The following is a 17754-nucleotide window of genomic DNA, read 5'->3' on the forward strand; positions in this document are numbered from 1 at the left end:
ACGCTGTCGCTCACACACCGGCTCTGCCATCTCGGCCTCCGCCCACTGGTTGCCAGTCCTGAGTGAGCACCTCCGACTGGGGGCGGAGCTTGTCCACAGGTGAGGAAATTATTGACCAGCATGAATGGTTTTACGAATTACTGCTGAAAGCGTGGATGCACTTCCTGTCTCGAGCGCACGTGCAGGATGTGACCTCAGGTATGATCAGGTGATTAATTCAGTTCATTACTCAGGTTTTATTCACGTACAGGAAGTGAGGTCACTGAGCTGACCGTTTTCTGGGTCCATCCAAAGATTATTATTTTCACAAAGAAGCTTTTATTTTGAAAGGTGGTGTGTCTTGCTGTGAATCTTACCCACAAAGCTTTGCTTCTTGCTCTCCCACAGCGGAGCGGCTCGCACGCCGTTGGCCACCAGAGCGAAGAACGCCTTCTTCACCTGAAACAGCAGGGAGACAGACCGGACCGATAACCAGCGACGGTCTAATAACCAATAATCAGTCACTGATGGCCGTGTGGGCGTGTCTCTGCTCACACACACACTGATTAAAGTTTTCAGTGGCGACGGAGGCTGTGGCGTGCCGCCCCGGCGTCTCACCTGCAGCGTGGTGTCGAACACCACCAGCTTGGAGCTTGTGGGGATGATGTCGTAGCACTTGTGGCACTTCATGAAGCGCATGTAGATGTCTCTCTCCGACGCCTCGGACGCTGCAGAGACACAGATCTGAGGTCAGCACCTCTGTACACCCCAGATATCCACAGTCTTACATCACTTCCTGCTGAGTCACAGAGAGAAAGTGCCTTGCTCGCCCTTCAGATTATCATAACAGCATTAACAGAAAAAACCTCAGTGTGTGTGCGCCACACGACAGTAATCTCCATGAGCTGGTTGCCACGGTGATTTCAACACACTGATCAGCTGAGCTGGTCTCTAAAGCCGTCTGTTGCCCTGACAACAGAACAGCTGACGGCTGGTTGCCCTGCCAGCTGCAGGATGATGACGTCAGACGCTTTTAGCCTCTGGGTGAAACCCGAGGCTTTTGACTGGACGTCACCGGTTCACAGGTCCCTCTGCTGGAGGATGATTTTCAGTGTTACCTGAATGTTTCTGCCACGTTTAATCCCTCCTCATCTTTACATCATTACATGTAACTTATATCTTTAACAAGCTGCAGCTCTGTGAGCGTCTCCTCCTGCCAATCACGTCGGAGCGAGTCACGCTGCAGCCCAGTCGCCAGGGACGGGCCGCTCCAGCTGTTTGTAACATCTGTAAAGGACGGCTGTCCTTCATCGATGCTGATCATCAGGCAGCACACAGACTCGTGACAGGCTGATACGGACAGCTCGCCTCAGCTCAGGGTCTTACCGGCATCATCGGGGTCCGGCTGCTCCGACATGGTGTCTGCAACCTCCACCTGCAGACAAGGACACGGCACAGGTGTTCATCTGCCCGCCCATCTTTGCTCCGTGTGCAGGTTTACTGCCAACATCACACCTGACACACACACACACACTGTGCAGAGAAACACTCCAATATTTATACTTCCAGGAGAAATTTCATGGTTCAAAGACGGCATGTTTCTGTGGCTGTTCAGTGTGAAGATCCACACAGTCCACTCAGAAAATGCCCACACAAGTAACACGCACTCCAACCCACTGTGACCCCTGATCATCGCCCACTCTGACCCTGATCATCACCCACTCTGACGCTGATTAACCATTTAATCAGTTTCACAAATTAACATTAAACTAGGGTAAAACTCCTTCTACTGCTGATACAACCCTTCAGGTAAAATCTGCCTCCTGCTGGTGGAAGTATGAGCTACAGTCTGCAGAGGGTGACTCCAGCCTGTACCTTTAACAGGGCAGCTGCTGATTGGATTGTTTTCTAACATGACGTCAATGCCCACCTGCATCTGCCAGGTGAATGCTACCTGCAGCAGCTGTGAGCGTGTTTAATGAAGGAGGGCAGCTGGTGTGGGAGTGGGTGTGGGGGCCTGCGCTGTCACGGGGCATCTTCCGGTGAGCACGCGGTCACGCCTCCGTGTCATTAAGCGTGGTGTGGCGGCAGCCGATCGCCGGGGTCACGTGTCCCCGTCGCCGCGGTGGAGTGTCAGCGGCCCAGGTGTGACGGACATGAAACGGCGGCGCTTTCGCGTCAACACCGCTGATTCCTGAACGCGCTTCTGCTGCGGAGAAATCAGTGCTAACGACAGTGACGTTAGCGCGTACCCGACAGCCGCCGCTCATCAAACCGTCTGTCCTCCTCCTCCGCTCCGGTCCGCCTCGGGGTTCGTATCCGGGGATCAGCGGGACACTCACGGCTTCATCCCGTGTGCGCCCCGGAGAACCTGCTGTGCCGGTAAACGTCCGTCTTCAGTCGGCTTCAGGTTGAAAACAGCAGCCGCGACCACCGGAGCCGCAGCCGCTAACAAGCTCGCGGAGCTAACAGGTGGCACTTCCGGTGCGACATTTCACAACAAAAGCATAGGAGAAAAAAAGCGCGTTTTTTAGACTATATTAGTTTATTTTTTTGTTAACTTATAATAAATAATAATCAGAAAAAGAACCGAAAGTGAAAGACTGGAAACTTTCATTTATCTTACCAAAACGTTTCAGCACCGCCAGGATGTTTTTGGTTTTCTTTATAAAGCATTTTAGTTTTATAACTTAATTAAAATGGAACCAGCTCTGTTTTCTATAGTCACTGTTGTCCTGTACCTGAATTTTTCTGTTATAAATATATTTAATTTCAAACACAGATGACAAATGCAGAGCTCCAGCTTGTCCCATTAAAATTCACCTGTTTTTAAAACACCAGCTGGTTGAGTTTATTTTGAAAGTACAACTTCCTGTTCCTGCCTAATTATCTGTGTGAACTTGACGCGAACTTGCGTGCGCCTCAGCATCCCCGCGCTGGGTTGACGGAAACAGCCGATGAGAGCCGGAGATGACCGGAAACGGCCGATGAGAGCCGGAGCTCAGGGTTTTGGAGCGTTTCCTCTGGTTTTCTTTGATTTCTGATTAAACGTGTTTCGTTTTTAAAATAATAAATGTAAATAAATAAAAGGTGAGACACCATCCAGCAAACATAGAGGATCAATAAACGCTCCGCACTCACCAGCGTCCCAACAGGGGGAGCAGGAGGAGGAGATGCCACAGGAGGCGGGGCCGGTGGAGGCTTCTGACAGCAGGAGGAGGAGGAAAGGGAGGTGAAGGAGGCGGAGGAGAACGTAGAGACTCGCTGGCCGGTGTCGGGGGGCGAGGAGAAGGAGCGCAGCCTCCTGGTCTCCGGACGCCTCGGCTCCGTCAGGTACGTCTCCAGATGGAAAACACTCGCCTCCTCCTGACGAGAGACCGGAGGAGCAGAAGGGGGAGGAGGGGAGGACAGACTGTGGGCTGGAAGGAGAGGAAGGAGGATGAGGAGAAGTGAAAGGAGGAAAAATCAGAAAGAATTAATAATAAAGAAAAGAGGGAAGGAAGGAAGAAAGGAGGAGGCGAGAAAATGAAGACAGGAGGAGAAAAACAGGAAGTAGGAGGAGGAGATGAAGAAGAACAGAGAAGTAAGGAGAAGGAAATGAGAGGGGGGGGGGGTGAAATGGGGGGAGAGAGGAGAAGGAGGAGCGGTCAGTGAGGCTTCAGGAGTAAGTGAGCAGACGTTGCCTCCTGCAGGAGGTTCAGGGTCACTGCATCATCTGTGACACACACAAAACCTCTGATTTTTAGAATCCGGATGTGCTGCCCCTCATGAGTGTCGCTGCTGATGGGACAACACGGAGTACAGGGACCTGACCGAGCAGGAGGACCTGACCGAGCAGGAGGACCCGCCTCCAGCTCTGTACATGTCTCAGTACCTGCTGTTCCTACTGCACTGCACCAACATACTTACACGTTTCTATGTGATTATACTGCTCGTACTGTGTGTACTGTGTGGTTGTTGAGTGTAACATTTATCGCTGCCCTGTGCGTCTGCTGCTGTAACATGTGTTTGCATCTCTGAGCTTATCTTTTAAAAGGGGGCGGGGCTTCTTACGGGCAGGACAAATGACGCGGAGAGCGAGCGATGAAGAGCAGAGTGCCCTTCGTCACCCAGACGCCCCGCCTCTTATCTGCCCGCCTGCTGCTGGCAGGTCACGTCTGTTTGTGCACAGAAAGATGTGAACGTGCCGGCAACAAAAGCAGAGAACATTCAGTGCTCTGTGTGTGTGTGTCTGTGTGTGTGTGTGTGTGTTTAATAATGTAGGTTAGCTTGTACTTCCCACACACACAGCAATCTGCTCTAATAGGAAACTCTACACAGTGCTGGGGGGAACACAAAGTGACGGCACTTTAACAGATTAGAGAGAGGACCACACATGCACGCACACACACACACAGACACACACACAGACACACACACAGACACACACACAGACACACACACACAGTCAGGGCTCAAACTGTCTGAATTAAGGAGGACCAAACGTTTCTGAGAGAGCGCTGTGAACGTGTGAGTCCTTTCAGCCCCAGATCACTGCAGACTACACGTCCCACAATGCACTGCTGGACATTTAGGGTCACGTTCTAATCACAGACAGTATCAAAGATGTTCGCGGTGCCGCAGTCACACTCTGGGTCAGAGTCTGACCTCTGACCCCAGTAACCACAGGGCTGGATGGAAGCTGAGGAAGTGGTGGAGTTAGGTGGCTTCACGCTGCTCCTCCTGCTCTGACCTCATCACATCTGCTGCCAGTCTCCACCTGCTTCATCTCCAGCACCTCCACCTGTGTGTCCACAGGCTGCTGCTCCTCCCTCCACCGCCTGCTCTGTGACTCACTCTGTACTGTATCTGTAAGTGCGTGCTGGACCAATAAAGTTGTAATGATTGTTCTGTGTGTGTGGGCGTGTCCACGCTGCTGTGAGGTCATGGCGACACTATCAGCTGATCACACAAACACTGATTACAGGCTCAGTTCTGCTGAAAAGATCTACGGCGCCGTGACGCACGCTGAGGCGGACCGCAGCGGCATGACAGGGTGACATTTGTGTTGCAGCCTTTCTTAGTTCCCAGGCACCCAGATCTCTCTCTCACCCACACACGCACACACACACACACATACACACACACGCACACACACACACGCGCGCACACACACGCGCACACACACACACACAGGTGAACAGAGGCCCTGAGCAGAGCTGATGTGAGGACCGGCTAACCTGGCGCTCACCTGAGCTCATGAACGTGCTCAGATTGTGGCTGCAGCTCTGCTGCTGAGACAGCTGAGTGGAGCTACACCTGCACAACGGTTGGTGCCTTTGTGGTGGAGGTCCTGAATCATAGAAGGTCTTAAATAATCAGGCCCCATCTTATCTTAATGACCTTGTAGTACCATATCACCCTATTAGAGCACTTCGCTCTCGCTCTGCAGGCCTACTTGTTGTTCGTAGAGTATTTAAAAGTAGAATGGGAGGCAGAGCCTTCAGTTTTCAGGCCCCTCTTCTGTGAAACCAGCTTCCAGTTTGGATTCAGGAGACAGACACTATCTCTACTTTTAAGATTAGGCTTCAAACTTTCCTTTTTGCTAAAGCATATAGTTAGGGCTGGACCAGGTGACCCTGAATCCTCCCTTAGTTATGGTGCAATAGAACTAGGCTGTTAAAGGTCAGTTCTTCCTTCCCACTGTCACCACGTGCTCTGCGTGCTCAGGTTTCTTTGTATTATTGTAGGGTCTACTTCAGGTAACTGTGGCTGTGATTCACGCCACATAAATAAAGCTGAATTGAAGCGGACATTGGAGGTGAAACGAGCTGAAGAACAGGAGCGCCGTGGAGTCAGCTGACGGTCTCCTGCATGTTGTGTTTCAGCCTGAATCAAACGTGTGAACTGTTTTCCTCGGGCTCCGGACACTTCCTGCTCTACGTGACCTTCTGTACTAAACTCTGTGATCACGTTTACAGATACATTTTTTTCTCGTCCCGCGTGAGGACACAGCTCAGTCTACAGCTCAGTCTACAGCCTTTAAGACCGTTAACTCTGATTGATCCCACACAGACCTGATCTAACGAGCCCGTCTCGCCTCCTCCTGCAGCTCTGGACTGATCGGCAGACGCCGTGTTGGCCGAGACCAGAGCGCCTGAGAGCTGCACCTGCACACACACCTGAGACCACCAGGGACCCTGCAGCAGTGAGGCTGTGGGTCCCTGCAACAGGAGGAGGTGCAGAGCTGCAGCAGGAGGTGCCCTCGTGGGGAGGCGGGTCGATAAACCACCGTGCAGTGTTCTGCTTACTGTAGTCGAGCGGCCCGACGGGGTCCGACCGGCCCCTGGTCATATGACACTCCTCCTCCTCGCTGCAGGAGGCGCGGCGGCCTGTCCTCCTCTGCAGCAGCTCCCGCCTCCTCCTGCCGGACAGAGGAAGCAGCTGCACGTGCAGCACGCCGCAGGGCTCTGACCGCCGCCTCAGCTTCGTCCCGTCCGCCTGGCCTGCCGCTCGGTCCTCCGCCATTAACCATGACGTGGACTTCCTCCTCTCTCTCCCTCTGCCCGGCTCCGCCCTCCTCCTGTCTCTCCTGACCTCCTCCTCCTCCACGCTGGGCTCATACGTCCTGCGCTCTCTCCGTGCGCCGCTCTTCTTCTTCTCCTCTGTTTGGTCCTCCTCCGTCGCTCCACACGGTTCAGACTTCCTCCTCATCATCCGTCCGTACGTCAGTCTGTCCCTGTTCTCTTTCTTCGTCTCCTCCCCCTCGTCTTCCTCCTCCTCGTTTCCTCCTGCATACGGCTCGCTCCTCCTCCTCCCTGTCCATCGCTCCTTCTCCTTCCACTTCCTCAGCACCAGGCTGCTCAGACGCCTCATCGCCATCAAAAAACACTCAAAGCTAAATCAAACGTCTCCTTCAAAGCGGCGACGGTTTATAAACAGTTAATAACCAAATGAGTAAAACACTGTAAGTAAAGTCTGGATTTCATTCACTGGTTTAAAAATACAAATTCATCTTTGCTCCTCGAGTGGAAACAGGAAACACTCAAACAGCATAAACCACATCAAACCTGCAGAGTGTGTTTCACTAGAACTGCACAAACTGAGCTCAGGTCAAAAGTCAGGAGCTGTCAGCCAATCCTGAGGCTCTGAAGACAATAGCTGCGTTCTGATTGGCTGCTGCAGGGTCCGTCAGTTTTAAGTTTTCAGTGTTTTTCTTACAGAGTTCAGTTTAAAGCCTGAAGGACGGCAGAGGAGGAGAAAGTGCTGTCGTCAAAGTCCAGGCAGGAAGTTCAAGTCCGCAAAAAGTCCCGACGTCCTGTTGAGTCACACAGAGACGGGGAGACGGACAGGTGAACGGACGTGTTCGTCCTGCAGAGTCCTCAGACTGTTTGAGCCCCGCAGAGTATCAGAGCTCACTCTGTGTGTGTGGTAGCCATGCCTCCCTCTGCTGCCTGCACTGAAAAACACTGTGGAGCTACAGTCAGACTGAGCCTCTCTGAGGGAGGAGGAGCAGGAGGGGAGGAGGGGAGGAGGAGGAAGGGGGTGGAGTCTCGCTCTGTGCTCTGACTGAAGCTAACGCGCTGTGAGGTCACAAACATGCATCAAAGTCTGTGATAAACTGGGTCATCACTGTGAGCGTCACCGCCACAGAGGGACCGTTTGACATACGGGGACGTGAGCGGCGGCTGAGGTCGCTGGACTCGGACGCCTCCACACTCACAGATTTCACCTGTGGGATCATCAGTGTGATGATGTCATGATGATGTCATCCCATCATGGACCGAAGCCTCTGAGGAACGCTTCCGGCAGCTTCCGCCACGCTACAAACAGGTGTACCTAATAAAGTGTCTTGTTTCTTACTGACGCTCATCAGGAAAGACAAACCTGAGATCTGATTGGTGAGGAGATAACAACATGACATGAGCGAGCGGCAGTGAGACCGTAACGAGCGTTCGTGGTGTGTATCTGACTCCCTGGTGATGTCACAGGTCTGAGGCTTCGAACACGGCTGTGAAGCTGCTGCGGTGTGAAATCAGGCCATGATGATGTAACGTGTATTATTTCCACAGTAAGTCCTCAGAGCGCTCCAACGTCGGTGACGTCCACGCTTCCTGCAGTGTGGGAAAAAGGCCGTGAGTTCATGCTGCAGGTGGTCACAGCGTGAGACGGGAACAAAGGCGCTCTCTGCTCCGCCCAGCCCGAGGCGCCGCACTGCGGTTTTGAAGGATCACAGTTACAGGATCATGAGGCGGATACAGCGGCAGCTTTCTAATATCAGGTCACTGTTTACTTACACAGCAGCGGGGCGCCGGCACCAGCACGGATCAGCTGTCACAGCCTCGCTGGGTCATTCTGAACCGCAGACTCTGAGAGGCTCAGGCTCCGCCCCCAGCAGGACCTCCCACAGCTGGGCTCGCAGAGATACCAACCCTGCTCCGGGCAAAACTCAGCGTGACCCCAGAAGTCACAGACACTGGAAGCTAGCGACACAAAGTGGGCGGGTCCTGAGGTAATGTTTTCTGAATTCTGAGGCCAATGAGAGTAGTGGTAAATACGAGCGTTACTGAGGCAACGCTCCGTGTGTGGACGCTGTGTGTCATGCCAGCGTGATGAAGACATCAGCTTCAGCTAGCAGGCTAACCAGCCCCATGTTGGCTGTTACCATAGAAACTAAAGGTCAGTCATTCAACTTTAACCCACCAACAGCGTAGACAGACACGCTCAGACCTCCCTATGCTCCACCCACCCCCTTCATCTCCTAGGACACCCGGGTCTCCTCCTGTAACAAGCATCCATCCAGTTGTTCACCGAGAGGAAGTCTGCAGGAAAAAGACCTCTGAACTACCAAAATAAAAGCTTTTTTAAAGCTAAACCAAGAAAGAAGCCTGTCAATCACAGAGTAACCCCGCCCAGAATCATCGCATGATTGTTTTCCTTCTATTGAGAACAAAGTTAAACTTCATTCAATCAGCGCGAGACCACCAGCTCTGACATCATTGACCAATCAGAGTCACACCCTGCTGGACGTTAGAGAGGCTGCAGGTTTGAGGCTTATGAGCCCTGCAGTGGGGACTAAGTGTGAGTGCACCCTCACATTATGGGCTTTTTTGCAGAATGTTTTAGAGGATTGTAGGGTTACGTCACAGTTCCAGGTTAGAGTCCACCGCAGTCCTCTGCAGCACGAGCACGTGTGAGAGCGAGCCCGAGCTGCCAACGCTCCGACTGAAGAGACGCCAAGCCCTGCTCCGGAAATTCACCCGGGAGGGGCGGCGAGGGGCAGAGGGAGTGTGTGTGTGAGGGCCTGTGTTAATAACAGCAGCTGCTAAGCTGATTTATTCCCTCTAATAGAGTCTGAATTGACTTTTAATATCCGGAGCATTGATTGCATTCAGGCTGCTCACACTCACAGCAGCCGGCGGAAGTGATCCAGCGATAAACGCGAAGTCTGAGGTCTGAGTCTGAGGTCTGAGTCTGAAGTCTGAGGTCTGACTCTAAAGTCTGAGTCTGTAGTCTAAGGAGCTTGGAAAGAAAAGCGTTTGGACTTCTTTAAGTGGCTTGAAGACGTTTCACCTCTCATCCGAGAAGCTTCTTCAGTTCTGAAGCTCCTTAGACTACAATGACCTGGATGACTGGGAACCTTCACAGACATCTGAAGTCTGAGTCTGAGGTCTGAGTCTGAAGTCTGAGGTCTGAGTCTGAGGTCTGAGTCTGAAGTCTAAGTCTGAGGTCTGAGTCTGAGGTCTGAGTCTGAAGTCTGAAGTCTGAGGGCCAAGTCTGAGGTCTGAGTCTGAAGTCTGAGGTCTGAGGTCTGAGGTCTGAGTCTTACTCTGAGGTCCGAGGTCTGAGTCTGAGTCTGAGTCTGAAGTCTGAGTCTGAGTCTGACTCTGAGGTCCGAGTCTGACTCTGAGGTCCGAGTCTGAGGTCTGAGTCTGAGGTATGAAGTCTGAGGTCTGAGGTCTGAGTCTGAAGTCTGAGGTCTGAGTCTGAAGTCTGAGTCTGAGGTCTTGAGTCTGAAGTCTGAAGTCTGAAGTCTGAGGTCTGAGTCTGAGGTCTGAGTCTGAAGTCTGAGGTCTGAGTCTGACTCTGAGGTCTGAGGTCTGAGGTCTGAGGTCTTGAGTCTGAAGTCTGAAGTCTGAGTCTGAGGTCTGAGGTCTGAGTCTGAGGTCTGAGTCTGAGGTCTGAGTCTGAAGTCTGAAGTCTGAGGGCCAAGTCTGAGGTCTGAGTCTGAAGTCTGAGGTCTGAGTCTTACTCTGAGGTCTGAGTCTGACTCTGACTCTGACTCTGAGGTCCGAGGTCTGACTCTGAGGTCTGAGTCTGACTCTGACTCTGAGGTCTGAGGTCTGAGGTCCGAGGTCTGAAGTCTGAGGTCTGAGTCTGAAGTCCGAGTCTGACTCTGAGGTCCGAGTCTGAGGTCTGAGTCTGAGGTATGAAGTCTGAGGTCTGAGGTCTGAGTCTGAAGTCTGAGGTCTGAGTCTGAAGTCTGAGTCTGAGGTCTGAGGTCTGAGTCTGAGGTCTGAGTCTGAAGACTGAGGTCTGAGTCTGAGGTCTTGAGTCTGAAGTCTGAAGTCTGAGGTCTGAGTCTGAGGTCTGAGGTCTGAGGTCTGAGTCTGAGGTCTGAGTCTGAAGTCTGAAGTCTGAAGTCTGAGGTCTGAGTCTGAGGTCTGAGTCTGAAGTCTGAGGTCTGAGTCTGACTCTGAGGTCTGAGTCTGAGGTCTGAGTCTGAGGTCTGAAGTCTGAGGTCTGAGGTCCGAGTCTGACTCAGAGACAGCTTCAGCTCCTGTCTGTGACTACAGGCGATGGATACATGGAGATAATGAAGTCTCTGGCCCCAGTGTCCACCTTTAGCTTTACTATGTGCTGATTTCTATGTTAGCGTTCCTCTTAGCTCACCTGATCACTGAAACACTTGAGTCAGGAGAAGATTGACAGTTTGAAAGCAGCAAGTGAGGAAGAGGAGGAGGTCCTGATCTGCTGAGTCATTTACCTGAAACTTTAAAATCTCAGGTGTGTTCTTACAGCCTACCTTTGAACATTATTACATCTGGGCGGAGAATCGGCTTTGCTGTTTGTTCTCTTGGCTCAATTACACGACCACTAGATGGTGCGAAAGGTGCACAGAGACAGGACACACTCCAGGTTCTGTGTGTGTGCAGGTGAATGCATGCGTTTCCACAAACACTAAAACACTCCTGCGTCAGGCTCTACTGTTACACTATACAATAACACACTCACACACTGTACTTCTGGCCTTGTCTCTCTTGTTGCGGCTGAACAGTTTGATGCTGACGGGGGAGGATGAGGGTTGATGGTTTGAATCCCTGGAGGCAGACCTGAAGATCCCACTGAAACTTAGCCTGACACACACACACAGTGCAGTGTGAGTCTCTTTAAAGATAAATCTCCGAGTGTCACTTTTCATGTTTGTGTGTGTGTTCAGGTGTGTTTATTTACCTGCGTGGGGATCTGGGCGGTGAGTCCAGCTGCGGGGGTCCGGGCTGGTAGGGGAAGATGGTTTTAGGAGAGCTGGGGCTGGTCTTGGAGCTGGAGGTCCTGGCGGGGGCGGAGCGTGGGCTGGAGGGTCGGCTGAAGGGAGACCGATGGAAGAAGCTCCTGGTGGGGCTGGCAGAGTGGCACACGGGCTCCCCCTGCTGGATGGGAGGAAGCCATGATGGTAAACCTTCCTAACTGGATCTGTTCTGCTGTGGAACAGCTGGAGAACAGCTGTGTGACGTCAGCACACAGCTGGACATGCTGCTCCTCAGGGTTCCCTGCTAGGACCAGTTCTGTTTACATCATACATTCAGGTCCATTTATATTTGGACACGGACACAAGTTTGGTTTTTTTACCCGTTCACTGAAACATATTCCAGCTGTAGTTATGTAATGGACACAACGTGACAACGTGCAGACTCAGCGTGCAGTCGAGGTGGCCACATTCAGACTGGATGAGGGTTTAGGAGTGTCAGCGCTTTAACATGTGCCAGCCTCTTTTTAAAGGGACCAAAGTGTTAGTCCAATAATCACGTGACTGATTGAGCGATCGCCTTCCTTTACACAACAACTCAAAGCTTCCACTGCGCCTTTCCCACCTGTGCGTAGCCATGCCTCCCCCCAGGACACTTGTGCAGCAGGTTATATACATCCTACACACAGTCATTGGACCATTGACTCCAAGACTATTCACGAGCATCTTTATGTCTTTAAGCAGATTAAAGGTCCGCAGTGGATCTGAGGTGTGGCGCTGGTGTTTGGAAGGTTTGGCTGTGACAACATGAGGTCAAAGGTCTCCATGCAGGTGAAACAATCCATCCTGGCTACAATATTAGGAGTGACAAAATCTACAGTTTGGTGCTGAGAGGAAAGAAAGCACTGGACTGACTCAGGCCCGGGCTCGGTACGCTGCACACGAATGTGATTCCCTCTACTCTGAAATCAAATCGGGGTCAGGTTAAATTAAACATGGCGTTACCTTACTGCCGCCGTCCCTCTCGGCTCGGCCCGGGTCTCCGTCCAGGAAGGGCATGGTGAAGACGCTCAGGTCCTGCAGCAACACAGAGACGATAACGCTGAACTGCTGAACTGCAGAGCGAAGCGGAAACTCAGACGCCTGGCATGCTGAGGACCAGCCTCCTCTCCTGTTGCATCATGGGACAGTTTGGGAGGTAAACATGAGGGCGACGAGGGAGCAGGCTGAAATTATCAGCAAACATCTGCTGAGCCGGTTGAAGCATAAACTCTGGTTTCAGCTGGTCTGAGAGTCTGAGATCAAACTCCGCCTCCATCTGCGTCTCCCAACTTTAAACTCGTCCTGCAGGTTACAGCGTCATCGAATCCACGAGCAGGAAGTCATAGAGGGCGACACACCGCGAGCAGCAACACCCGCACAGGCGGATGCGGCTTCACCTTCCTCTGAGCAAAATTGTTCACCACTACACTCTTCCCGAGGGGAGCTCAGAGCTCAGAGGTCACCACGAGAAGGGCATCCTGCAAGGCGGCGATCAGGGTTCACTCGCCCCTCTTCCTCCAGCACACTGCCTTTCTCACCAGCCTGTCTCACTGGTTGCCATTGGAAACGGATGGCTGGGATGTAGACCAAACTGTGTCATCCACACACACACACACACAGTCGTGTTTTCATATCTTTGTGGGGACATCTAATAGACATAATGCTTCCCCTAGCGTGTGTGTGTGTGTGTGTGTGTGTGTGTGTGTGTGTGTGTGTGTGTGTGTGTGTGTGTGTGTGTGTGTTTAGTGGTTCCAGAGGTGGACGAGAGTCGAGTTGACCCGTGACCCTCAGTGAACTCCAGGTCAATCTGTCCTCTGGGGATCAGGCTAATTGTTGGACAACAGATTAAATCAGCCAGTGTTTGGCTGCCCCGGGGTGGTGACGGAGGCGGTCTGTGATGCAGTTCGGAGTCAGCCACGGACGTTAGTGTGGACCATGAGACCAGAGGAGACGAGCAGGAACACTCCTCAAACACTCCCATCCACCGGGCCTCACCCGCCTCTCACCCGCCCACCACCACCATCACTCAGTGTGGCTTCATCTCAAACCTGCAGGGACTCAAGCCTGTCCTCAGCGTGTTCACATGAAGTCCTCCAACCAGAACAGCTGCTGACTGCCGGTCACTGCGGCTCTGTGTGTGTGTGTGTGTGTGTGTGTGCGTGTGTGTGTGTGTGTGCGTGCGTGTGTGTGCCCGTGCTTCTTGCCTCGTCATCATCTCTGTGGGATCAGACGGAGCGATGCTGACTCGACTGTTTTAAGTTTCTGTCTGATTTCACACAAGGCTGCACCTGTTAGCCCCGCCCACCTCCTCACACACTGGTCTGATGAGGGACCTAAGCCCCTCCCCTGGTCTCTGAGCAACATTTGCTGTACCTCTGTTGGCGATGTTATGATATGAGACACACACACACACACACACACACACACACACTTACAGGCATGTGGAGCCTCAGCGGTCTCCTCCTCTTCCTCCTGTCGCTCCTCTCCTCCTCCTCCTCCCTCCTCTCAGCCGTGCTCCCCATCTGCAGCAGAATATCCGCTCAGACAATTATCAGCTTATCTCCACCCAGCACAGCACGGCCTCCAACTACTGCTGTGGTATTTAAGTACTGCTTTGACACTGCTATAGTACTACAGTACTGCTGTGGTACTGCAGTAGTACTGCAGTAGTACTTACACTGACCTCCTGTAGTACTGCAGTAGTACTCCTGCTGCTGGATGGAGTCCAGGTGGGCGCTGCTGGCTCACCTGTGTACTCTCAGCGTGTACTCTGTCGTAGTACTGCAGTAGCGGTGCTGTCCGCGTGCTGCCAGGTCCTCTGACCTCCTCCGGGGCTCGGCGCGGAGCAAGCCGGGGCTCGGTGCGTGGATCGCGGCTGTGCAGCTGCCGCGCGCCGGGGCGTGGAGCGGAGGCTCCATGAGGCGGCAGCGGGCACGATTACGCAGCGCGTGCTCCTGCTCGGATGAGAGACGAAGTACTGTTACTATGACTACTAAGAGCGCTCGTACGACGTCACGACGCAGACGCAAGCTGTGTCCCAGCGACCGCACGCTTTTTTAAAAAAAATTTTTTAAAATAAACTTTATTTAACAAACAATGAGTACACAACATACGAACAGATGAAGTATACAAAACAACAGAACATGAACACACAAAGCCAGGGGTAAAAGAAAAAGGTAACAATTATAAGAATACACGCAAAAATTCACATACATAAATTGTTTTGAGCCTTTTTGTTGGTGCAGTCTGATATTGATTGTATGTGCATGTGCACATCCTTAAAATAATGACAGAAATATGGTGTTTTGTTAGTAAACTTACATTTATGGATAAAAACTTTAGCTAAAAGTATTAAGAAATTTATCATAAAAAACATTTCTCATACTTCTTGGGGAACTTAAAGAAACAGAATAAAACATTTTCCCATCGTAAAGAAAACTCTCTTAAAATATGGACAATAACAAAGCTGCTAAATTCCTTCCAGAATCTCTGTGTAAAAGAACAGTACCAAAAAAGATGTGTCACAGTTTCTGGATGATCCCCACAGAAAGTACAATTAGTATTTATGTCCCTTTTAAATTTGACCATGTAGTGACTGGCTGGATAACATTTATGTAGAATTTTAAAAGAGACTTCTTTCACCTTATTTACAATCAAATATTTATGGGGGACCATCCAGACTGTCTTCCACTTCATATCTGGAACAAATCGGTTCCAATAAGATGTTATATATGGGAGAGAGACGATATCTTCTTGGAATAAACTACGTATTCTCTTATTGCTGTTACCAAGTTCCTGTGAAAAGCAGATTTTTCCTATTGGTGACTCAGCTGGATCAGGGAGAGTGACTGAGGTAGAGATCGAGCTGTCAGTGTTTTTATATAACATTAAAGTCCCTGAGGGTATGGCACCAAGCACCATTGAGAATTCCTGAACATTGATTGGAAAATTATATAGTGCAATAAAGTCGTTGTAAATAAGTAGTTGTCCTTCTTTATTAACCAGCTGAGCCACCAATAGGATCCCATTCTGGATCCAAGTTTCCAGGAAAAGTGATTTATTTTTCTATAAAATATCTCTGTTGTTCCAGATGAGGTATTTGTGAGGTGAGAAGTTGTGTTTATAAATGAGGCTCCACGCTAAGAGGACCTGCTTATGGAAGGATGAAAGCTTTACAGGGAGTTTCTCAACATTGTAATTACAATTTAAAATAAAAGTAAAGCTACCAAAACGAGAGAAAATATGATATGGTATAAAGTTCCAGATAGAGGTAGTTTTTAAGAAAATGTTTGGCCCAATTAATTTTGAAAGTGTTGTTTAAAGTAGAAAAGTCTAAGACGTTAAGCCCACCTGATTCGTACTTATTCATCACAACAGTTTTTCTAATATAATGCGTACGGTTTTTCCATATAAAATTAAAGAGCATACGGTCAATATCTTTACTACTTTTCTTATCCAGATGTAAGGAGAGAGCAGCATATGTTCATCGGGATATCCCTTCAGCTTTAGTAGTAACATGTCTGAAGTCAAGTCAGGTCCAGGTCAATCCGTAGTCAAAGGGTAAGTAACACTCTTTCAAAGACAAGTCCCTTTGCAGCCACTGGTTGAACTTTTTTAGGGTTCTCTGTATAATTGGAGTGAAATTTGAAGAGCACCTTGCAGGAGCTTTCTTCTCCTCAGGAACTCTCTGCAGGAGGGGGAGATACAGGAGAGGTGGAGGAAGATCTCAGCCTGGGCGTCTATTGTCTCATGTAGTCTGGAAGATGAGTGGATGGTGGGGTGGGTGCAGTTTTCTCTGTGGTGGGGTTGGGTGGACTGTCCCGGGCTCTGTGGGGCCGGGGGGGCGCTGCTGCGCTGGGCCCCGGTCTGGATGGGCCTGGGCCCCCTTTCCCTGGCGGGTCGCGGAGTATGGGGGTGCCTACTGGGGTCAGCGGGGGAGCTGGCCCCAGGGAGGGGTCACCTGCCCCTCCCTTCCTTCCCTCCCCATCTCCAGCTGCCTCCCTCCTCCCGCTCCACCACAACCACCCACACATGCAGGGCCTTGGAGTAGGGGTATGTCACCAGGGTGCAGAGGAGGCTACCCCCCCCCCCCCCCCTCTGTCCCCTTCTGGCTGCCTCTGCCTCAATTTTATCCCACAACTTAGACATTCACATTACTCACACTCTCATTACACATACATATAGGATCTTGGGGGTGGGCACGATACACGGAGTCCAAAGTACCATCAGGGTGTACACCCCACCCCTGGCGTCGTTGCCCACCTCTCAATTTTAAATACACGTAGACATTGAGGGCTAGCAGGAGGGACTATGCGCTTACCTGCTGCTCTCTGGCAGGTAGCTCCAAGCCCTCCTGGGTTTTAAATGCACCTTAGAACACACATGCATCAACACTACAATGAGTGGGTGGAGGGAGGTTTGGAGTCTTCTCTCACCCCCGTTCTCTGCGACCTGCTGGAGCGGGGGGGCTAGGAGGAGGAGTTGGCCGTCCGACTGCGGTCTGGAGTGTGGGGCCTCCCTGCTGCTGCGGAGTCGGGGCGGTCTGCCTCCCCCCACCGCAGGGAAAAGGGTAACACCACCTGGGTCTGGGTGCAGTTCCCCCCTCCAGGGGCGGGGGCACCTAGACCCGGTTTGTAGAGTACGCTTGGGGAGTGTGATCGTGTGTACAGCGTCTCTTTATGTCTGTCTCCACGTTGGTTGAGTGTGGAGTAAGTGTATATGAGAGCATGAGGGTGGGAATGGATGTTTGTGTCTGTGTGTGCCTGTATGTCTGTGTCTATATGTCAGGTTGGGTGTCAGGCGCCACCTCTCTGGGGACATCTCAGGCCCTCCAAGGTTTGGAGGCCTATCTCCCCCTACCACCACTTCCCCTGCCAGTGGCGGACTCCCTCAGGTGTCGGTGCGTTGGTGGTTCTTTGTGTCTGGGGGTGGGCGTCCAGGTACACGCCGGCTCACTCCTTGGCGGCCGCTTATCGGGGCCTGGAGCCTGGGGCTCACTCGGGCCACTTCGGAGGTGGGGTGCCCCCGGCCTCTCGGCCTGGGGCTCGGTCACTCAGGCACGGCTGGCTGCCGGCGGAGCTCACGGGTGCATCACTGCAACTCCCCCTGGCTTCTGCTCCGCGGCTGCTGAGTGAGCCCTCATCTGGGACTCTCCTCAGCTCTTACTGGAACAGTGGCGCGGCTGCCCCTCTGTTGGTCTTCCTTGGTCTCTTGTGTTCTGAGGGCCTCTGGATGTCTGGAGTCTTGATCTCCTCCATACCTGCTTCATGCCCTGGAGGACGGGGCTG

At 51.9% G+C, this 17754-nt stretch overlaps 1 protein-coding gene across 5 annotated transcripts in view; it reads right to left on the minus strand.

Moving 5' to 3' along the window:
* Window positions 1–14402, minus strand: part of LOC113029549 (5'-AMP-activated protein kinase subunit gamma-2-like) — a 19242-nt gene extending 4840 nt beyond the window's left edge. Inside the window, exons 1-8 of one of the 5 annotated variants that reach the window (XM_026180441.1) lie at window positions 14216–14402; window positions 12431–12502; window positions 11413–11609; window positions 11194–11315; window positions 3121–3398; window positions 1366–1414; window positions 598–707; window positions 357–438 (exon numbers count right to left, since the gene is read on the minus strand). In XM_026180441.1, the coding sequence (XP_026036226.1) occupies window positions 357–438; window positions 598–707; window positions 1366–1414; window positions 3121–3398; window positions 11194–11315; window positions 11413–11609; window positions 12431–12484 (892 nt within the window). In that variant the 5' untranslated portion in view covers window positions 12485–12502; window positions 14216–14402. Of the gene's footprint in view, window positions 1–356; window positions 439–597; window positions 708–1365; window positions 1415–2231; window positions 2391–3120; window positions 3399–6269; window positions 6737–11193; window positions 11316–11412; window positions 11610–12430; window positions 12503–13902; window positions 14121–14215 lie in introns of those variants that run through there. The other 4 variants (XM_026180439.1, XM_026180438.1, XM_026180440.1 and 1 more) reach the window with 4 other exon arrangements.
* Between the last annotated feature and the right edge of the window lie 3352 nt (window positions 14403–17754).

Source organism: Astatotilapia calliptera, chromosome 9 (assembly GCF_900246225.1).
Source record: "Astatotilapia calliptera chromosome 9, fAstCal1.2, whole genome shotgun sequence".
NCBI lineage: Eukaryota > Metazoa > Chordata > Actinopteri > Cichliformes > Cichlidae > Astatotilapia > Astatotilapia calliptera.